The sequence below is a fragment of the Pyrus communis genome, chromosome 7 (genome assembly GCF_041283825.1).
Source record: "Pyrus communis isolate YQ-2024b chromosome 7, ASM4128382v1, whole genome shotgun sequence".
In the NCBI taxonomy this organism is placed as follows: Eukaryota; Viridiplantae; Streptophyta; class Magnoliopsida; order Rosales; family Rosaceae; genus Pyrus; species Pyrus communis.
Window position 1 is genome coordinate 31,112,649 of NC_142571.1, and position 22,417 is coordinate 31,135,065.

At 37.4% G+C, this 22,417-nt stretch overlaps 3 protein-coding genes across 6 annotated transcripts; all 3 read right to left on the reverse strand.

Annotated features, from left to right (window-relative positions):
- Positions 1-1,289: 1,289 nt before the first annotated feature.
- LOC137733811 (maltose excess protein 1-like, chloroplastic) lies at positions 1,290-4,506 on the reverse strand. The gene is made up of 9 exons (XM_068473003.2): positions 3,872-4,506; positions 3,375-3,551; positions 2,923-3,213; positions 2,715-2,804; positions 2,331-2,432; positions 2,142-2,260; positions 1,899-1,961; positions 1,727-1,788; positions 1,290-1,566 (listed from the first exon to the last, which is right to left on the reverse strand). Exons 1-9 carry the CDS (start codon positions 4,160-4,162, stop codon positions 1,484-1,486), a joined length of 1,278 nt encoding a protein of 425 aa, XP_068329104.2. The 5' UTR covers positions 4,163-4,506; the 3' UTR covers positions 1,290-1,483.
- Positions 4,507-5,090: 584 nt separating this feature from the next.
- SIGA (sigma factor A) lies at positions 5,091-9,576 on the reverse strand. 3 transcript variants are annotated; one of them, XM_068473000.2, is made up of 10 exons: positions 9,303-9,576; positions 7,997-8,835; positions 7,389-7,587; positions 7,178-7,270; positions 6,962-7,090; positions 6,736-6,789; positions 6,578-6,655; positions 6,396-6,458; positions 5,543-5,655; positions 5,091-5,446 (listed from the first exon to the last, which is right to left on the reverse strand). In XM_068473000.2, the coding sequence occupies exons 2-10, from the start codon at positions 8,701-8,703 to the stop codon at positions 5,338-5,340; spliced, it is 1,545 nt and encodes a 514-aa protein (XP_068329101.2). In that variant the 5' UTR covers positions 8,704-8,835; positions 9,303-9,576; the 3' UTR covers positions 5,091-5,337. The 3 variants fall into 3 exon arrangements, with proteins under 3 accessions (XP_068329101.2, XP_068329103.2, XP_068329102.2); XM_068473002.2 differs by having other exon boundaries at positions 5,091-5,441; positions 9,303-9,569; XM_068473001.2 differs by having other exon boundaries at positions 7,997-8,858; positions 9,303-9,529.
- Positions 9,577-12,683: 3,107 nt separating this feature from the next.
- On the reverse strand, positions 12,684-21,982 carry LOC137733644 (dual specificity protein kinase YAK1 homolog). 2 transcript variants are annotated; one of them, XM_068472783.2, is made up of 18 exons: positions 21,236-21,982; positions 20,334-20,533; positions 19,058-19,211; positions 18,868-18,977; positions 18,663-18,732; positions 18,469-18,551; positions 18,294-18,372; positions 18,165-18,205; positions 17,949-18,071; positions 17,000-17,150; positions 16,695-16,809; positions 16,486-16,568; positions 16,318-16,392; positions 15,601-15,675; positions 14,700-15,520; positions 13,942-14,094; positions 13,147-13,442; positions 12,684-12,972 (listed from the first exon to the last, which is right to left on the reverse strand). In XM_068472783.2, exons 1-18 carry the CDS (start codon positions 21,380-21,382, stop codon positions 12,896-12,898), a joined length of 2,853 nt encoding a protein of 950 aa, XP_068328884.2. In that variant the 5' UTR covers positions 21,383-21,982; the 3' UTR covers positions 12,684-12,895. The 2 variants fall into 2 exon arrangements, with proteins under 2 accessions (XP_068328884.2, XP_068328883.2); XM_068472782.2 differs by having other exon boundaries at positions 18,294-18,378; positions 21,236-21,955.
- Positions 21,983-22,417: the final 435 nt, after the last annotated feature.

Sequence of the window (22,417 nt, forward strand, 5' to 3'; positions counted from 1 at the left end):
GAAATGTCATCATCTTCGAATTCGATTTCCCGCGGTGGAGCCTGGACACTAGTTTCAGGTCAAGAACCAAAGCCCCGAGATCTTTTGAGTCCTAGAGCGATGCCGCATTGAATCGTCGCCGAAGGAACTCAAAGCTCTTCCTCGTCCTCGTGCTCGTGGATCGTCGATGAAGGGTCGTGGATCGTCGCCGATGATGGGTTCTCTGTTTTTGAATTTCTCTATCGTTTGTCTGCACGACGAAGTTCACTGTTTTCAATTTTCGGTATTTAAATGGTGAGAGAGAGGAGGAGGGGGAGAGGGATGGTTGCGCGTGGGGGTGGTGGTCTGGGTTTTCGCGTTTCATTTTTTAGCTGATAGTGTTTAAAGTATGGCTAGTGATGGACAAGTGTCAACCTCTTAGATCGGCCACAAATAGGTTGCAGAGGGTTATAGGTGTAGAAGATTTTATTTTTGGACATGTGTCAACCTCTTAAATAGGCCACAAAGAGATTGCAGAGGATTTTAGGTGCAGAAAATTTGATCTCTTGCCTTCTGTCCTCCCTCTTTCTTTTTCATATTCTGTGTCCTCTCTCTCTCTCTCCTCTTTACTCTCTTCTCTGTCCTATCACTTATAATTCCAAATAAAATTGAGAACCCAAAAAAAAACGAGCACAGTCTTCGATGCGATTGTCATTTAATTCCGATGATTTTTATTTTCTTTTATAGCTTCATGTATCTAGTAACAGTATAACTACTCAGCCTTGCTCCAACGAAACCATCAGAGTGGTTCTCTGGTTTGTAACGAATTTCATACTTATATTTCACATGTTAGGTTTCGAGTTTAATTTTTATCATTAGTGAATCACACGATAGTGACCAGAAAGAAGTTGAAATACCTCTATAAATTTTTCTACTTCTAAAATAATGGACTGCCATAACTAAACCACTTACTGATCATTTTTTGAAAAAACATTTAAAAAATCTTTGCTTCCATGAATAATGATCTGAATCACACCCGAATTTCACCCAAAAAAATGGTTCATTAATAAGAACTAGAACAGAATACGAGGTTTTTCCTCTTATCAGATACCAATAAATGGATCTGCCGAAAACAGCCCACTAGCTTGATCAAACTAAGCACGACAAATTTAGAGCTACCAACCCTCCCATAGAAAGACTACAAATTTTCCCCATACACTCGTATTGAAGAAAAACTCCGACAGCAATGATGTTAGTGGATGCAATTGGTCGACGTATCCAGGTCAAAACTACCGTTTAGGATCGTTCAAAATGTAAATCCCCACCTGACATCGCCACAACTACCGTAGATTAATTACTAAGCAGGTCACTGTAAAGACAGGACCTGGATTTTCAATTATTAATTAGTTATTGGAATTATATTACATATTTAATCGTAAGATATTATAACACGTCTTATCTGTTGCCAACTGCATTGAGATCTTTTGGGCTTCTTGACATTATCACCTCGACTGGATTCTCGAAGTTACAATCCAGAAACCAACTCTTTCAAAGATGTGAAGGGTGAGTCGTATCCGTTGACAACAGCATCTCTCCATAGAGCCATTCCTGTTGGGAGAAAAATATCAGACAGAGCTCTTTATGTTCAACGAGTAAGCAACCTTAAGCATATTTTAAATTTCATTATTTTTCTTTGTAAATACATTTATTTAGGGCGGGGATGTTGTATAAATTGATAGTACTACACTGCAGGGACGAAGAAACAAACCTATCCACAAAAACAAACCCGTTGTCGCTGCTAAGAAAAATTCCTTGCTGATACTTTTGAACCTGAAATTACACACAAATAACCCAACGTTACTTAGTAGAGATCAAAATTCCCACCAAAATGAACATTAGAAAATCCAGTTGAAGATGAACCAAAAATCAGAAACCATTACCAATACAAGCACACGATATTCCCATATCCATAAAAGAAAGAAGCCCAAGTAGAACCAGTGAACCTGCAGTCATTGTTGATCATTATTCTTACTAAAACTCACGTGTGTGTGTGTATCAATTATCAAATCAACAAATATTTAGTTCAACCATCAAAGATGTCTTGCAGCAGTTTAAGAGGGTCACGGAGATAGATAATTACCACATTGACAAAAAAGAAAAAGAAAAAAAAGAAAGATAATTACCACATCAAATCACGAATAAAAAGTGCGCGTGGGATCATAAGTCCATTTCCAATCATTGCAAGCAACATCGAGGAAGCTGATAAACCTTTGATATTGTCAGGATTTAGGAAATTTGTCCACTGAACAGGAAGCATTAATGGTGGTCAGATTAATGAAAAAAAATTACCAATAGAAATTCTAAAATAGTACCATTTGTGAAACTGGCATCCACATGAAGAGAAGTGTAGCTGTCCATCCAGATATTGCTCCAACAAATTTTATGCCACCTTCAGAGAGTTTTCCCGTTCGAGCCTGCAAATATTAGCAGCTCCATGTCTAAAAAGACGCAAAAAAGAATGCCTTTGCATTTCTATCTTAATTTTGCAAAGAAAGAAAGTTTTAAAGGAAAAAAAGTAGTTCTCTTTTCAGATGATAAATACAGAACAACTCATTTTAAAGACGAGGTTAACTTTAAAACAGTTTCCCATTAACCTTAATGGATTATGTGAAGATTCAAGTAATAGAATAAAAGTTTTTTGAGAGTAAATAAAACTTACCATAACAATTTCAACCAAACAATTAAAAAAATCTTACCATAACAACAGCCACCACAGCTACAACAAAAGCCAATGCACCAGGCAAGATACTGTTGGGTAGATATGGAACAAACGTAGACCACATAATCTATAATCATAATTGTAGACAAAAGATTAGTAAAATTGAGCAATTTTTCAACGCCCTGCTTACCAATATGGAAAAAGACATGACTTTTAAGAGAGAGAGGGAGAGAGAGAGATATCACTTGAGGAAGAACCGATAGACCGCCAACAGTAATAAAGTCCTCCCAGAAGCGCCAGAGTCCAGCATTAAGCCAACCAAAGTAATTCAAGAAATTCAAAACAAGACCAGTTGCGACAACAATGGAGGTAATGACAAAGTAAGGTAGAGGCATCGCATCTGCCATGGAAAGCTGTGCAAAAACCACATATAAGGAAATTACACCCAGTGTCTGAACCACAATGGCCTCATTCTCCCTCTTCTTTGCAAAATATGAAAGCAGGGAAAGGTTTCCAAGCAAACCAGTAAACATTCCCTGCATTTACAGCATTCCTCCCTTGCTTAGGCTACTATGGTTGATTATTTTCTAATATAACCAGAAAATATTCATGTTCTAAGCAGTAAGCAGCCTCCTCAATCCTCATTAATAAACTTATAAGGGGGTGGCAAATTGGCGATAGTGTGTTACCAACTTACCATCCATGGGACTGCCAAAAGGGCAGCTTTATTTCCTGCCAGAAGATTTTGGGCATTGAGGTAGATTTGAGGCATTTGCAGTAACAGAAATGGGATATTTGATGCGCCGGAGAATTTTGCCGTCCACGAATTCCATTGCTCGAAACTAGTTTTGCTGCTCGAGGATTTCACTGATCCCTTTTCCCGAGAATGGGGAAAACGATTTGTTAATTTCAATTTTGAGCAATCAGAATGTATGTATGTTAATGTTTGAGTTTGACCCAAATCAAGGGGCTGACAGTCACACAGTATATGATATTGATCAATTAAGACCAAATAACCAATGATAATACTAATTATTGGAGTTTCAAATCTATGAACATCATGCCATGTCAGAGAGAGAATCAAACAGTTATACATACAACGGGTAAATTGTTATCATAATATATGCATCGCATCGCTTAAGTTACAGATGAGGAGATGAACAGAGAGAGAGAAGATAGCACAAGTAGTAGTACCTGGTGAAGAGGGTGAGGGACGTCGGAGTCAAGAGCGCTGAGAGTTGAGCGGCGCTGCAAAGGCAAACGCAAAGGGAGGGGATGGTAAGAGATGAACAAGAAGCATTGGCCTTCGCCCGCGGAAGAAGAGAAGGAGAGAGTGTTGGGGTTGGTGTTGTGTTGGATCGTCGAGGAGGAGGAGGAGGAAGAGGCGGGAAAGGATTTCAGAAGATGATGTTGTTGCAGTCGAGGATGAGGAGGACGACCAAGTGTATAGGAGGAGTACGGCACCACCATTAGACCCTCGGCCATTGATATTTGATTTGATTTGATTTGATTTGATTTGATTACACTTTCCAGCACTCACTCACAGGATCTTGGGGACTTTGGGAAATTTGGAAAAATTGGAAATGGAAGCTCATTAACTTGCAGCGTCGAGATTGGGCATTTGTGCGTATCTCCAGACGACACGTGGAAAGTTGTATTTGCTTGCTTAACCTCATAAACTTATGAAACTCATGATATTGTCCAATCCAATCCAGTCCAATGTCGATGTGATATTTCCATGTGCGTGAAGAGCGAGCAAGCGCAAAACGTAAGTTTTAAGCAGGCAAGTGGAGCTAGATCCCATAAACTTTTGCAGATCCAAAATTTCTGAATTAGTAATCACCTGAATAATTTTATCTCAGATTCCAAGATTCTGAAATACTTAAAATAGATTAGAGGTAGCCGTGTAGGTATCCCGTATTAATTTTGTTAGGAATGACATTTCACTACTTTAACTTTGTCATTACGACATTTTAGCATCTAATTTCTGAACTAAACTTTTGTTTGTCACAAAATACCACTTACCATGAAGTCGTTCAAATTACCAAACCAAGTTAGAGAGATGCAGAGAGTGTATAGAGTTCAATATGTAAATTACAAAACCATATCGAAGTAGAAAGTTATTTCGAATTTCAAACTTGTCACCAGCATTTGTTTGTACATAAGAAGATATATGTGGAGGAGCAGGCCTCAATCATGGAGTAAGATTATTTCTCCTCCTATTCTTATCCCCTCCTCTCACATTTTGTTTTTTGTCTTACTGTCTTTATAAAAAAATCAATGTAAGATATTGACATGGCTTAACCGTAATTATTCAAGTAGGAGGGGAGAGAATCATCCTCCCTCAATCAAGGCCCCGGGGATAATTACTGGTTCCTACCACAACTCAAGTAAAGAAACATGAACCCTCACGTAACTAACCGGGATAGTAATAGTTTATCTCCAAAGATAATAATACGTACATACAAAAAATTATGGGCTCCAGCAGCTCGTGAGCTCTTACCTAGTGAAGTGAGAGAGCTTGCTTTCTTAATCTTCTTCTTCTATATATACTATCTCAAACCTGAAACAACTTCAAGGTACAATTTGTCTCGTACGTCCTCTTCTGTTCTGTATATACACATTCATTCATTCTGGACTCTCAAATACAAGAGACAAAATTAATGCTTGACTAGCAAGGCCTCCATCTCGGTTTTTCTTGCAGCATGTTTCAGTTTCTCTAGAGCAACGAGTCCGACTTGCCTAACCCTTTCTCTGGACAATCCTATACTGGAGTTCACATTATAACACAGTCAAATCAACGTGATGCAAAAGATATTAAGACTAAGGTAGTTTGATGGATGTTAGGCCCTGATTTGGACTCACCGTTTACTAATGTCCTCCCATGTAAGACATTCATTATCCAGACCATAGTAAAGCCGTATGATCTCTCTTTCCCGTTCCCCAAGCATCATATTTATGAGCTTGTTTACTTCATCCTGCAATACATACAGAGATTTTAATCTTTTAACTATTCATAATCAGCGACATGAATTTCAGCAAATCTTCCAAAACATGCGAACACAACATATGTGCAGAGTCACACACAAGTAACTAGAAATGTACCTACTACCTAAGAGGATATTAATCATCAATTTCCTTTCTATCATAAATGTTTTTCATTTCTAGGATGCCAATCTTACAGGATTATCATACAAATGGACCAGTAAAGCCTTTTTTCTATTACATTTACAGGTTGGTTCGCCTTATGTTTTCTATGTGACTCAATTTACTTTTTAAACACATAAACCTACTAATTCAGTCTGACTACAACTACCTATATTCTGAAGGGAAATGAAAAGGATGAGTATTGAGTATTCTTAGAGTCCAATCTGCTAGATGCCAATCCCAGTGCTGGAATCCAGATTTACTGGAAATTCAAAGAAAATGATGATTTGTCTCTTTTTATCTTCTTAACTCCCATTATTACTTGAAATATGAGAGGCAAGGTGAAATCTTTTTCCTTCTAAAGGTAAGAAGTAACCTTTAAGATGTAACTATTTTTAAAGGAATGTAGCAGATTATGGTAATCAGCTTTAAAGAATCGTTTAAAATCAAACCTATTTGTTTTTTTTTCTAAGGAACTTTTAATATATATATATATATATATATATATATTTTATCTGGAGATGCTTGAACTATCTCCTTTTACTGTTGTTTCTTTTGTCCCTCTTCTTACCTTGAGTGCCCACGCATCCACCCCATTCCATGGGATGTTCTCAAGGCGATTATCTGCAATGTACTGTAAATGAAAAATCGAAAAGGAGATGGTCAGTTACGAGATGGAAAACTGACAAGCAAGGAATTGAAATTTTACTGAACTGGAATGGCGGAAATTGAGGTGATGTAATCGACACTTACACTATGATGAGTTTCTCCTGGAAGTCCATTCAAAGAGGGGAATGCGTCCCTATCAAGTGAAAAAACCTTGCTGATTGCCTACAGATTAAGAAACTCCATGGTCAGCATGGAGATAACATAAGAATACAATAAAACAGAATACCACAAGCACTTAGTACCTCTGTAGCATTCCTAACTTTCTTTTTGGACATATTCAGACTTTCTGCGATTCTCTGATATTGAACGTAATACAAGAAGCACATATCAGCCAAGAGAAGAGTGATAAATCAACATTGTCGTTGTAAGTAAAAAAACATTTGAAACTTATGTTGCTGGCATCAGCATATTCACAGATTTCTTGTGAGCAAAGCAATTGCTATCTGAAGATAATAACAAAAGACTTACATCAATTGATGGAGTTATTCCCTTCTCTTCCAGTCTAATTTTTGCATTTCTGATTAAACCTAACCTCTCGTGCAAATGTGTTGGTAGTCTCAAGGTTTTGGAATTTTCAACCAGTGCTCTTGAAACACCCTGAGAATATAAGGAAAAAGTAAACAGCGTTAGTTTAACCAATCAGTCAAAATCATCTACCATTTCAAGGGGAAATATTGGCATTACCTGACGTATCCACCAGTAAACATAAGTAGAAATTTTGAACCCCTTTGAAGAATCAAATTTTTCAATCCCACGCAATAGTCCGATTAACCCGCCCTACATAAGAGACAATGAGCTTCGCATATGAGATTCCAATCACGTTCTGTCTAAAGTTACAGTTGTTTGGGTCTATATATTGGGCTCTCATATATGAAGTAAGAAAAGAAAAAATAACCTGGATTAGGTCAGCCATTTCAGCGCCCATATTATCATATTTTTGAGCAATGGACATGACCAGACGAACATTGCTCATTGCCAGCTTCTCTCTTGCCAAAGAACATTCAATCAACCTTGACTTTAATTCAGCACGGGAAATCCTCAATGAAGTCGCAAGCTGTTCATCAGAGGGCTCACATCCCAGTCTCTCCTTCAGTCTGGAGATCCAAATGCAAGGATTAGGATTAGAAACAACCAGATAACAACAAAACTTTTTCTTTCGGAAGAAACCAGTCTCCATAAAGGTCAACTTACTCGGAATAGTTATCAATTAAAACAGTAAGAAAAAGGTATACTCCACCCCAATTACTTACCACATACACCGACACTCCTCACCCTGTAAAAAGAAGAACTACGCGCTTATTGGAAGTTACATAACTTGGCAAGTTGAAAAGGGTTTTGGCAAACAATATACTTTCGAACTTTATATCTAGTTTTTAGCCAATAAATCAATGTTTCAGTATTTGTACTGTGATCACTTTGCATGTCTTGTCCTGGACATCATTGACCCACTTATATTCAGTACTTATGAATCCTACAATATGGAAAGGAATTAAGTGTTATAACCTTGATTTATGTTCCTCAACAGAAAGGCCAATTTTAATTTTCTTTGACAGGCGCACAACCTCAGTGTGAGTCAGCAAATCCTCACTAAGAACACCCTTCACATAACCCTTTAAACGACTCTGAAGCAGCTCTGGACTGATGACTGGTCTCAAAGACTTATTGGTGCTAGGTTGTGTTAAACAACGGTTTAAGCTGAAAGCATTCCTCCTATTACTCATTCTTCTGTGGCGAGCAGATACCCCAGAACAAGTGACTGGTATCCTCTTGTTAGTAGCTGTTTTTATTGTTGAATCCGTAAATATTTTTTTCTCGAAGGAAAGATTCCATTGCTTTTCGAGCATAGACTTCTGTAGCAAAAGAAGTGCGTCCACTGAATATTCAAGATCAGAGCTTTCCCTCTCCAAGTCATTGAAGTCGTGAAACCATTGCTGTGCGGTTGAGGAAGGAGCAGAGGCAACGTTGACCTGGTCTTTGAGAGCCTTACTGGAGTGGTCAGCTCGATTGGAAGATGAAAATCTGGAACTAGTGTAGTTGGAATTAGACTTTCTGGCGGTGACAAGATTCCTTGTTGAAGAGAAATGGCAATGTAAGAAGGCATGGTCATTGAGATGAAAGAGCTTTTCTGTGCCATCTGAATAACAAGAGGAGGAGGAATTCAAGAGCCTCTTCCCCGTAGTAAGGCCAATAACAGCAGCTATGGCCATCATATGGCTTTTCCTTGTGTGTAAATAATTACCATAACAGTAACAGTTGCTCTCTTATTTCATGAATATGTACGTATGTAGATATAGCTTGAGTAACCAAAGAGCAAGAGCGGATTTGTTGAGTTGTTGTAGGATCTGCCACAAATCATTTAGCAAGGCTTGCATTAGTAAACAAAGAAGAATTATCAGTATTACTATCAGTAATATCAAGTATGAAGTTGAAGGTAATGACTGAACAAACAAACAGAAGAATACATTCATGTAAAATAGAACAGAAAAGCGAAAAGCGATGGATTGGATGAAAGCACAAGAGCGAGCAAGTATGTATGTATATGTGGAACTGAATTAAAACTGCAATCCCCCAATCCAATCCAATCCAATCCAGTCCAATCCCCATGAGGCTATTATGACGCCATGAATAGAAAGTTGAAACAGAAGAAAATAAACTAAAATTATTGCAAGCCATTATTGAAACCTACTTGAAAGCTATCAACCATGCTATGAGCTCGCAGGCACATATACATATACATATGATATTCTATCAATCTCAAATAGGAAAGAAGAGAGATTTGAATCAGAAGAAGAGTGGACACGTAGCGTACCTGACTGACTGAATCTCTCTCCCTCTTTCAGCGGTAGACACTGAATGAAGGGGAGAAGGAAGGATATCGTTTTTGTTGTTGAGCAGCTGCAAAACAAGAAGACACTGAAAGAAAATGACGACGGTGAACTCAACAACCAAACAATAACAACAACAATGCAAACTCTTTCCTTTTTCCTTCCTCTGTACAAAATACTAATGAAATCAATGTTTTTTTTTTATCCCTTTAATTTTCTTTTTCCTTCTCTAGTGTTTATTATATAATGTCATAAATTAAAATTAGAAAATGTCCATTTATTGTTAAAGATATGGGACGGAGGGATGCTATTGGTTGGAGCAGATTGAGTCCAGCTTCGTGTGGTCAGCGACCTGCCATTTATATTTGGATTTTTTTTCTTTTTTGTCTGTTCATCTGTGAGCGAGTGAACGAATGGATGATGAGGCGTTCCTTCCAAGAGCCCAAACAAACAAACCCAACAGCAAATGTGAAATGTAGTTATGATGTGGGCTCACTACCCAACTGCATATGTGGATCATCACGTTACCGGGTAACTAAGTATACTTTACATTGGACGTAGAAACGTCGATAACAGTGCCTTAAGGATTATCATTTTACAAGTTTTGTTGGCCGGAATACTCCTTAATTGACGGGATATAAAATAGTTACTTATGTTGAAAATATAAATAACCATGTAATTATTTCACATTCTGTTGACCCTAAAAACTATTCAGCCTACGTGGCACGCATGCCGAATAACTAATAAAATAAATAATCATTCGGTAGAATGCTAGGTGTGCCAACTCGTTGGCTAAGCTCGGACGAGGAGTAAATGAATGTTGATGTTGGGTTGGGCGCTTTGATGACTAGAATCTTGCGACTACAGCCGAGGAAGGAACACGTCTCGGCCTTCGAGTTCTAGAGTTTGAAGACAAGACTGCTAGTTCTGTAAAGCTCACGAATCGTCAACACGGGGTTTGGTGACTGTAATTATATTTGTGAGAATATAAGTGCACCAAATTGGTACCATACTGTAGGGACACAAGTACTTGAAAGAATATGTATCTTGATTGTAAATATAGTTCAGTCGTCTGCGTGCCGAACTCTAAAATGCACTTGTAAATGTCCAATCATAAAATAGGCTTGGCTTTCAGTTTGCCGAACGTTGTAACTTGGTAACACCTTACTTAGCCGAGAAGGCTGATGAGATGACCTCTTCCAACAAGGACTCAGGAAATCCTTGTTGACTGAAACTTGGATAGATAACCAATCGGTCTCGAAGCAGTGCTATTTATCCAAACTGAATGTGACCCTCGGTGGGTTGATTTTACGGCTCCAGTGCTATTTATCCAAACTAAAGATGTTGCCAATTACCAACACAATGCTGTTTATCTAAACTGAAGATGGTTGGTGGAAAAAGGTAAAATAAAAATATCTCAAGGTGTTTGACAAGTTTCGGGCAGAGCAAGAGTTTGCACATGGTAGATTTGGGTGTTGATTTGGAGGGCTTTGAGTGATGCATTCCCCTTTCTATTTATAGTAGCAATTCCTCATGGCCGAAGTACATTTCCACTCGGACCAGAACTCCTTGATCAAATCCGAATAGGCTTCGGCTAGTTTTGACTCATGTAGGATTCTGAATCTAGCTTTATTATCACCTAGATTCGACCCTTGATTCTTGGCTTCTTTTCTTATTTGAAGCATAACTGGCCTCTGAGGATTCCTTGTTACACTAGGACTCAACCATTCCTTTTATTCCAATGAAATTGTCTCCTGATAGAACTTGGCCGAATTTCATTGGGCCGGGCTCTTCTTGGGAATATTCTAAGATTCTTGATGTTCACATGATATTAACAAGTGAAAAGAAGCAAGAAGCTGTAAGAACTAAGAATTGGCTTCCATCTAGCTTCCAGCTCTCTCTATCTATCACCTGTACCCTTTTTCTTCTTATAAATGTTATTGAATTTCTGATTGTATATACAATATTGCTACCAAGACATACATACATATATATATATATATATATATATATATATATATATATATATATATAAGTGTGTGTGTGCGCGCGCCAACCTGGATTTGTTATATGGAGGAAACAATACATTGGGCCGAGATAGATTATGGACTCGGCCCAGAAATGTCATTTTGGGTCCAAACATATTCCTTTTACATTTTTTTTATAAATAAAAGTAAATGACATACTAGATTTACTTGTTCCACTGAATGATTGAACGTATCTTATTCTAAAAATGATGCATAGCTGGTTAGAGAGGGTCTATTACTTGGCTCCATGTTTCAATTCACACTCTTAGCCCTCTCGTCTCACACATAACAGTGTATGAGGTTATTTCAAGGGGAAGTGATTTCCATTCCCAACTTTTTTCTACTGCGCTCCTTAATTATGTCCCTTGATTACCCATTCAATTTTATTCAATTCAAAGACTAAAAAAAGGAGTGCATAAATCACTCCTCTATTTGAAAGCGATTCAAGAGTGTCATATCATCGCTCACTACAAAATAATTAAGGTTTTTATTGTAAATAGTACCTTATACCCTACCAAGTCACCAATTTGGTCTTTTATATTTCAAACTCATCAATATTAACCTTGATTTTCTTTATTTTTATTTTTTTCAAATGATAAATTGTTAAATTAGTTACTGGCAGAGTTCAAATGCACGCCATCATGCAATGACTCAACATCTTTCCACTACTGTGATAAAATGCCACTTGCATCAGTATTGTCCTCTATTAAGTTGATGAGTATTTTTTGTCAATGCAGTTCAAATACGATTTACAAGTCAAAATCAATTACAGGTTCCATGCTTACCATGTCATCAATTTAATGAGACCACGAGAAGAAACAATAGCCGCGGCCCAAGACCTGCATACTTACAAAACTAAAGCAAGGCCCAAGAGAACAAGAAACACTTACAAGCAAATAGTAATTCCACTCAACAATACCAGCAAAAACTCAACAGTTGGTGTTTATCTTCATTTGAAAAGATAAGAACGAGAAAGTAGATAACTGTAAATCAGAAACATTAAACAGCTAACAAAGGAAAAGAATTCCAACGCACAAACGCCAATTCAACAACGGAACAATAGCAATTAGTACTCAAACGCATCTAAATGAACCACTAAATATTTAATAATACATAACCAAAAATGAACTATTATGCGGCTGCATTACAAACATCCCAAGGTTAATTCTGAACTCCATTCACCAATTTACACCAACTCTTGAAATTCATTTCAGCAGCTGCAATTAATCTCAATAACTAGGTTAAATTCCTTCAAACACATAAAAAGCAATTTCAGACACTATCTAAATTAAAATTCCAGCATTTGATATATAGATGAGAAGATTGAAGACATTGACGAAAGCAAAACTAAATGCATTAGATAAAACAAGAAGACAAGAGAATCGTTATCCACAAATTATATTTTGCAAGCACAATGAATGAGCATGATCTGGAAGAGGATTTCATAGCATGAGCCCGCTAGCCATGTGAACTATTGAGTACAAGTTGTACAATGTTCTTTCCATCTCTCATGATCTGATTTTTCACAATAAAGAAAACTAATTCCAACATCAAGAAATCCTCCCATAGTCCTTTCTTCCTCGTGATGCAGGTGGAATGCTAGTGACGGGATGACTGGCTCTATGCCCTACAATAGAGTGCCACAATTAGTTTAAATGTTCTCAGCTCCCCAAAACCCTCCATTCAATCCCCCCGTCTCCCATAAAGACATCATATAGCTTGGCATATTTTTTAACTAGGAAGATAGCAACAAAGGAAAGTGGAAGGTAGGAATGGCTTATGATGTGAAGTCAGAAAGTACCCCATGACATGCCATTGCTGAATGAGCTATTTCCCGGAGAATGTGGGCCTCCAGAGTTAAAATTGGGAGAAGGGGGCTGCATCTTCATGTGATTCCAATCATTACCACGAGAATTGGTGGGTCGTCCGTGATTTGACCGCTGATATTGCTGTCCCAAGCGGCTTGGAGAATTTTGTGATATATGAGGCATGAAATGAGAAGGTTTTGACAAACGCACGCATCCAGCAAGTGGTTCAGTAGTTGAAGGAGGGCTACCCACCTCTACATGTGGATAAGATTGAATGGGTCCATTTTGTCTGAAAAGATGGTAGACGATTGTAATCAAAATCAAGCTAGGACAAAGAAATACGATACGACAAGAATGAACTCTGTTCCAAAACACAGGCATGGAAATGTGTCAATTGTAATCTTCTGACTATCTCATAAGGAGAAATGTTTACTATTAGAAACCTCCATATTAATTGCACGTAACACAATAAAACATTTTGCAAAGGAAACATTTGAATATGTTATTACACATCCATCCACGTGTTTTAAAAGTGTACTGAAGACTGCGTAAGGTTTCTGCAGTATATGCTTGCACATAAAAATTTAAGATGAGGAAAACAAAGTGTGTAAATATCTTGTTGGGGATCCATCCACGTCTTAAAGTTACTACATACTGCATCAGTTATGTGGAATATGCTAGTATACATACAATTCCTGTTGAGAAAAACAACAATGTAGATTTGTTGAACTTGCTAACATAATTTCAGAGCAACTAAGTGAATAAACTTGGTAGATGATACAACTTACCTTTGAAAGGATGGACCTGAGCTTGAATTTGGCACACGGTTAAATCTTCCGGACCCAACCAATGTTTCTGCAGAACTAAGATGCATGCCTTGGCTGAACTCAGCAGTAAGGCAACTTACATCCGAACCATCTTCTTGCAGAAGAAGTTCATCACTGGAATGAGAATGGAAAGACAGAAAAACAGAATACACATCAAATTCTAAACAAATATGAGGATGATAGATGACTACAAGTAAACCATCTTCTTGAGCCTATATAAATTCCAGTGAAGAAGCCCATGAACTGTTAGCAAATTGGCATTCAATTTAATATGCTGCTAAATAGTGGATACTACCATCACAGTCAAGTAATGTACGGATAAACCCAATAATGGTTTGCTTAACCATGCGCAAACAATGCAATAATTTTGTACTATATCATTCTTAAAATGCACTCGTTGGAAAAGTGAATGATTATCATGACTGGAGTAATTATAGGTTAAGAGATCATATAGGTCATAATGAATTACAATGAAGTAAGGCCATTATGGGTAACAAAAACCATTACCCAAGCTATGGTCATTACCAACCAACCATGGATCATGGGACTAAGTCTAACAGTTGGCCCCACTTCTTTCAGTTATCTGGTATACTGAGTTACAAAACTACCATCATATAGGGTCATATTGACTTTCATCATCTATTAATGAAAGAAAATGCAGCACACTCATGGGAATCAGCATACCTTTGAGTAGCAATAAAAGGAAACAGTCCGTTTACCTATAGTTGGGATCCCAATCCCCAGGATCAGGCAACGACGGGTTAGCCTCAGCCTTTTCATGAGCCACTCCTGTGGTCATTGAGAATTTCATAGGGGAGCCAACTGCGATGGAAGCTGGCATGTTCTGGGCTAAGTAACCAGCAGAAATACCACTGCTTCCTCTCTGTTGCTTCCAGCTTCCAGCATTTGAGCTTAAATGCAAATGTGATGGTGAACTACCTAGTATTTGAGAGTTCCCCTCAGCTTGGCTAGAACTGGTGCCATCAGTAGCTTGCCCTTGCCAATGTGTTGATGAACTTTCTTGAGTTTGAGAACCTCCAGGATATCCCCAACTTTTTCGTCTATTAAACTGGCTAACTGCGGCCATCTTTCCTAAAGGTGATCCATGACAATTGCCCCTTGCTGGAGAAGTTGGACCATAATGTCCTGGAGAGCCAGCAGAAACTTGACTGTAGGAGTTTGGCGGAGTAAATTGTGAAGGACTAGTGCCTAGAGGTAGTGGAGCAAAGCTTCCTGCTGAAGGACTCATACCAAGTCCATTTCCATGTGAATACTGAACAATTCTCCGTCTTGCATCCGGACTACTTCCAAGCATTGATACATTACCTTGTGCGAGCATGTTCATCCCAGAAGGGCCAACTGGTGAATAATAAGCAAACATATTACTAGTATCTCCGTAACTTCCATAGCTGCTTCCTAGTCCGGTACCATCATTATAGCTACCATGGCTTCCTACACTGCCATAGCTATTAGCATGTGCATATGGAACCACCTGAAAATGTGGGCTGCTATGAATGGAGACCCTATTTCTACCTGGAATCTGCAAAAGAACAAATATAGTTATAGCCGAGATGATGAGTGAAGAATGGACAGCCAAAAAATAGAAACGATTCAGCTTACATTCGGGGATAAACCAGCAGCAAACCAATGTCCACCACCAGGATGATGGTCCACCCTTATGTTTTGAGAAACAGGCTAAGGGAAGAGAAGATGACAAGAAGGATAAAGACAAAGAAGAAGAGAGAGAAAAAACAGTTAGTACTATCACCTGCAGAATTTCTAATGCAGCCAATAACTACCTACTGTAACAACCAACCTAGTCCTGAACGATTTGTCAAAAGTATGGATGACTAGATAAGAAAAATAGGTAAAGATTTAACAGCCAAAATTAATAGGTAAAAACCAATTGCACAAACAAATACTAAAAAGAACTCAGGATATAGGACAAGGTCATCCTCATAATTCATTATGAGACTCATAAGCATTTTTTCAGATGTGAAATAACAGCTGGAGTATAAAACCAATTTAAAATCAACTTTTCATTATTACCGTGCATTTCGTCACCAAGTATATACATATATATGTGTGTATGTAATATGTATGTACACAAATTACATCTGATCGAGGACTAAGGAATATGCATAATATACGGAAACCCAACACATAATCGATGTATCAATTTAAAAGAAAGCCAAGCACAATTACATCGGATATCTAGGTCTGGCTTGACACGTCTAACGTCTTCCACACAGTTGGATCAAGTCACAGTCCATCCATTTAAACTATGAACAAAGCTTTATGAGAAGGTTTAAATAGTTCATATGTGGGTTTACTTACCATGTGAGGGGTCTCCGAGGGAGGTTTATAAGGGTGTGTAAAAGGTTCCCCCGTAACAAAAGGGTGTTTTGAAGCCTGCAGGTACAAGTTTAACTCACAAATCCATTTCCAAGTAACTATTTTTGCGCTATATTAGAAATAAAACAGCAGAGAAGACAATTAAACAACCTGAAAGGGTGACCAGCGTTTTGCAGGATCAAACTCTACGAGTCCCCTCAAAAAATCAACCAAAGCTAGTCGTATTTGAGTTTCTGCACATATTTGATACCATGCAACAGCATTAGTAACTTCAATAAAAGAAACTAGTTATGATTCATGAATTAAGTCGAACTGTTCCAGTGTTGTCAGCTTTGAACATTCAAAAGCACAAAGCAAACCTTTAACCATGTCTTCCTTAGGCAAGTTCTTCCTATACGGATAGTTTGTAACAATTTCTTCAAGGTTCATATGATTAAAATACTCTTTCCCAGTTGATGGCCTTTTCAATTCTCTCTGAACAGAAACCAGTGACCGTAAGAACTAAACCAAAAATATTAAACAGTGATTAAAACTAAACAAAAACAAAAGGAGGGGAGGGGAGGGGTATAGTGCTCCTCACCTATTTCTCTTTTCTCTATCTATATGATCTCTTTTTCCTAATATCATTTTCATATTCCAGAAACTTTTTATTTTTGACACTTACAGCTTCATATTCTGCTTCGGTTAATGCTTGATAAGCACTTTTTCTATTTGCAGAATGTTCCCCGTTCTCCACATTGTGCACACTCCGAATGCACTTAAAGAACTTGCTTGTGTTTTTTGCCTCCTTAAGTACATAATCTGGGGGTTGCCCTCTGCAACATGTTAACCATACATAAAAATGTGTTTAAAAATTGCGTCTGAAAAAATGACAAAATTACTTTTTTTAAATAATAATTCTGAGAAAGTGACAACCAATAACTGTGCTAATATCATCTCATAGAGAAAAAGTGATAAAATCCACCGTTAGAAACCAGTTACAGATCAAGAAACAGCAAATTGTAGCCTCCAAGGCTTTAGCTACTGGTAACTTATTAAACAACGAATTGTCAGCAAACAAAATCTCAAATCACAAAATGGTCCCTTCTCCCCTCACCACTTCCTTCCCAGGGGAAATACCTACCAATAATCTAGGGGAGGCTAGTTGGACATAAAGTCCAAACTGTGGCTCTCAATCAATTGGTGGCTAAAATTTAGGGAAAAGATGGCGGTTTGGGATATTCATGTGCCAAACAAATATTAACTTTGGAAACTCCAGTAACGACAGAGGTCGAGTTTACACTTTCACTAGGCTAATTTTTGTTGTGTGATGGGTGGAAAGAATGAGGAACAATGAATAACAAAGAAAGAAGAGAGTAAGAGCATTCATAATATTAGACATTTGAGGATAAAGCTTTAAGGTGAATTCTTGATTCAATACTCAATAGAACTAATTTCATAAAGAGGACAAGAATATTAATGTGAACTGTAAACAACAATCATGAAAAAGAGGGAAATGATAATGATAGAAGAAGTAAACAAAGAAGATATTTATGAAATCATTCATGGCAGAATGGTGCCTTATAAATTTATGAATATAGGTTCCCTTCATAAGAATACTAGTATGAGCATACCCAAGTATTTCAATCATTCGCCTTAGGAGGTCAAATTCTGAAGCTCCTGGGAACAATGGCAACCCCAGAAACAATTCGGCAACTATACATCCAAAGGACCACATATCAATAGAAGTAGTATATCTGTAAAGGGTTAAGTACTAGCAAAATACCTCGATATAATGAAATATGAATATAAAAACTGGACATAATAAAAACCTCTAACGCAAAGGATACTGATAACCAAGGAGAACTTCAGGAGATCTATAGTAACGACTCTGCAGAACAAATGAACAACATGCATCTATGAGACACTCCTCTGAAAGATATGACTTTAATAAGCCTTGAAAAAGCAGTAACGCAAACCTGAATGTAGGAGTAAACAGTTCGATCTTCCATGCAGGCAGATCCAAAGTCAATAATTTTAATTTCTGCTGGCTTAACACTGTTGCTTTCAAGGGAAAGTACGCAATATTAACATGAAAGAAATCTATCACAAAAATAGCCCAAACCCAAACTCATCATTAAAAAAAAGAGTCACCTTGTACACAAAAGAATGTTTTCCGGCTTCAGATCACAGTGAATTATCCCAGCATCTTTTAACAGAGCCAACCCATGTAGAATCTATTTTAAAGCAAATATTACCCCAAAAAAACGACACAAGAAGGGTCAAGATCTAGCATCGTCAGAGGGGAAAAGAAGTTCAAATTCAATTACAAGAAGGAACTACCATACTTGTTTCGAAAACAATTGAACAATGGTCAGGGACAGTCCCCTGAAATGATTTATCTTGATAAGCTCATACCTGAATGACTTAAAAATGTCAAAAGATGTGCGAGGAAAAACTAAAGGCAACAATTAAACAAAAATAAGAGTTCAAATGGTGCATCAAGTTACATTGAGTCCAACTACAACTAATTAGGTAGTGTCAATGACTTACAGATTTGTATCAAGCAGTTCAAAGCAAATGCACAAATGACGATGATACACAAAGTAATCATATATACGCACAATGTGATGCTTATCCTCAGGATCATATTTCCTATTTAACTGCAAAACAAACGGCAAAGAAAACAGTAAGAAGTTCTGAAATTGAACATGAGAGTCATACTGAAAAAGAACAGCATTACCGTTGTCAATATGGATACTTCAACCAGGGCTTGTTGATAGTATGCTGGTTGATTTTTGATGATCTTCACAGCTACGAAGCTGTTGGTCTGTGGAACCCAGCATTTAGCAACCTGGCCAAATGTCCCATGTCCAAGAACATCTTTGACAATGTATCTGAAAAGGTAAAGAGAAAGGACCTAAAAACATAATACTAGCAAAGAAGGTCTAAGCTAGTCGGCCACCATGGGAAAGTACAGATAACAACATCCTTCTGATATTTCTTCTAATTTAATTATATGTTTGCATTTCTGTTTGACTTTCACGTGTGAGACATCGTATGAACAAATTTGATGGATTTACAAGTACATAGTGTGAACAACTAATAAATGCAATTTAAAATACAATGTTAAATTGGAGAACTTATTGTATCAAAAGTTTAATCTAATAGGAAATGGGATCAAAAATGTATATTAAGCGGCAAGAGATAGCACATGGACTATGTAACAAACCAGTAAACTGAATAACAGAGAAAAGAAGTAAATCACAAAAACAAACAAGGCTCTGCTACCATTTTGCAAAACCAATTGTTTTCACAAGCTAAGCTGATACCAATTGGGCACAACAATTTATAAGAATCCAATGCACTGACAATGACAGATGTGCATCAACCTCAGAGAAGTCTAAAATGGTAACCATGAGGCTGAATCATCAGATAAATAAAATAAAAAGTCAAACTTCTATGGAAGCAGATTAAACAAGCCTAAAGGGAAATCGGATGAGTTGATGGTCCTGCGATCCCAAACCAAATCTAAATATCCAAAAGCTAGAATTAAAGAGAGTTATTCTTCCTCATATGCTCTCCATAAATCAAAACACTCACTGGTACGAAATCCTAAACCACTCCAGTAATGGACAAGGCTCAACCCAAGAGTTGCATAAGTAGCATAAGAAGTAAATTAGAGTTATGTCTAGAGAAGATCCAGAAATAAAAATATGTCAATAGCATATATACGTCTGGTGTAAAGAAAAATCTGAACAACAGTAAGTAAACTCAAGCACAGAAGCTGGACAGATGCCAGCCATCTCAATGATTACCATTTTAGCAAAAATATGAATTTTTGACAGAATAAACTTGCCTATATTCAAATTAAATATCAAGAGGACAATCTCCAAATTTTTGTCTTCATGTTAACAATTCTCAATTTTCCACAAAGCAGTGAAGCAGAAACTAGGAAAAGGTTCCTTAAGAGTCAGTCAACATAGCACAAAAAAATTAAAGCACAGACAAGAACGAACCTTCGCTGCGTGTCTAGATTAACCAAGACAAAGTTTACAGTCAAAATAAGATCTGAGTTGACATTATCATAGCCATCATTAAGTACTCCACTTGATGGGGTGGTCAAATATCTCTTTGGATTCAATTCTTCTGAATACTTAAACTGCGGATTGCATATTTGGTATGTTTCAACTATGTCCTTGGTTAGCCTTGCCACAAACTGCATAGCAGAACGTTGTATATCAGAATAATATCTGCTTCAAATCATTTCAATCATTTCAATCATTTCAAGTCGAGACATGTATACAGAGAATGATATAAATTTGACAAAAAAGAGAGAAAAAATGCTATATAAGATCATATAAAAAAATATAGCAACTAAAAAACGTTTCCACATTGATGGTACCACTACTCAGGGATAAGCATAATTCACAGGCTATCCCAGTTAAGTTTCCACATTGGTGGTACCACTACTCAGGGATAAACATAATTCAGAGGCTATCCCCAGTAAAGTTATAGTATAACAACAACATACCATACATTTATGCCACTGACTAACATCAACATCCCTAGGTGGGTGAGGGTACATGTCAAACCCAAAGTTAAGAATAGTTCTATGCCTGCTAAATCTCTGTGTATGATTAACCGTTAAACTACTTACTGAAATTTATCTATTGTATTTCACATATCCAGGAAATAATAGCACGAAGAGCTAGTAGTGCATTATTAGAGTAGAGCGCCTCCTAAGACTTCTCCCAAAATGGACAAAGACAGTGGGTGGCTAGCAGGCTAAGTCTTCTCTCATACCAATGGGAGCTCAATATATAAATACACTCTAATTCTGTAGAAGAGAGCAAGAATTGAAGTGAATGACTGATTGCACCACTTAAAAAGTTGCAAGGAAAAATAAAAAAACACTTACGGGTCTCCTGACAAGGACACGCAGACATTGGGATTTGCTGTTGGCAGCTTCATTCTGCGCAGAATAAGGACTAAAGGCGAACTGGCCGGGACGCCACGAAGAGGCAGCGGAGTCTTTGGATTGCTTACTAGGGCTGAGCTCATCCATGGTCCAGACCGAAAAAGAAAATCAAGCTCCAACCCAGAAATCGCCCATCCCCAGAGTCTCCATTGATGAAGATGATGATGGAGATATCGTATACATATACACACAACAAGTACAACAACAAGAACAAGAAACGCACTTTTAGCTATTACTGCAGTAAGGATGATAAATCAGCGATTGGACGGACGTGTTGGATGCTCCAATTAAGCCCAATAAGATTAAGACCCCACCAACCGATTCCAATCCCATCCTTCATTTCTCAATCCCAGAACATTAAGAGCCCATCGCCGCCAGAGGATCCATCAAACTATCTGATGATCCTGATTCTTCTGAGTTGTCCAATCAAGACGATAAATTCGAATAGGATTTCCAGGAGGACAATCCGACCCTAATTGCATACGTTGTACATGAATAAATTTACTTATCTTTACTTATCGGGTGATTGTGGCAGATGACCAGGGAAGATGATGACAGACAGAAGATGGACGGAATTGCGATTTGGGGCTTACAGCAAAAGAGCATATAGACATTAGGAATTGTGTTGTGTGAAGAAGCCACCGTCTTTCCTCTTTCTTCTGAATGGGAGTTAAAAGATTTCTTTTTATTAATTTTTTGGGTAAATATCAATTTATTATCTGAAGTTTCTTGATTTTTAACCTTCCATAAATCAAGTTTTTTTTTATCCCAATACTTAAATGATAATTTTGAGTTATTTTTATACCTTCTTTAAACTTTCTGTTAAAATAAATGTTAACTGTGATGTGGTCTACGTAAACAATAATTGAACGTCACATGTTAATCTAGATACATATGGATATTAAAACAATTAAAAATTAAAAATTAAAAGTTAAAACATAAATAATGTCACATGTTAATCTAGATACATATGGATATTAAAACAATTAAAAATTAAAAATTAAAAGTTAAAACATAAATAATTTAAAAAGTTGTCTGCCTCCCAGATGGCCGAGGTTTAATCTCACCCCTTCCGTCATCTTCCCCCGTTACACAGCTCCATTTCCCTCCTCCCGACCCTAG

Excerpts from the sequence above, each read along its gene's own strand:
- SIGA (XM_068473000.2), bottom strand. The coding sequence starts at position 8,703 with ATGATGGCCATAGCTGCTGTTATTGGCCTTACTACGGGGAAGAGGCTC. Across the intron at positions 7,091-7,177 it reads TTTACTGGTGGATACGTCAG|GGTGTTTCAAGAGCACTGGT; the intron begins GTAATGCCAATA and ends TTATATTCTCAG. Across the intron at positions 5,656-6,395 it reads TGGATGCGTGGGCACTCAAG|GATGAAGTAAACAAGCTCAT; the intron begins GTAAGAAGAGGG and ends TATGTATTGCAG.
- LOC137733811 (XM_068473003.2), bottom strand. The coding sequence starts at position 4,162 with ATGGCCGAGGGTCTAATGGTGGTGCCGTACTCCTCCTATACACTTGGT. Across the intron at positions 3,552-3,871 it reads TCCCTCACCCTCTTCACCAG|GGATCAGTGAAATCCTCGAG; the intron begins GTACTACTACTT and ends TCTCGGGAAAAG. Across the intron at positions 3,214-3,374 it reads TTTTGGCAGTCCCATGGATG|GGAATGTTTACTGGTTTGCT; the intron begins GTAAGTTGGTAA and ends CTGTAAATGCAG.
- LOC137733644 (XM_068472782.2), bottom strand. The coding sequence starts at position 21,382 with ATGGATGAGCTCAGCCCTAGTAAGCAATCCAAAGACTCCGCTGCCTCT. Across the intron at positions 18,978-19,057 it reads AAGTATCCATATTGACAACG|TTAAATAGGAAATATGATCC; the intron begins GTAATGCTGTTC and ends TTTGTTTTGCAG. Across the intron at positions 14,095-14,699 it reads GATTGGGATCCCAACTATAG|TGATGAACTTCTTCTGCAAG; the intron begins GTAAACGGACTG and ends TTCTCATTCCAG.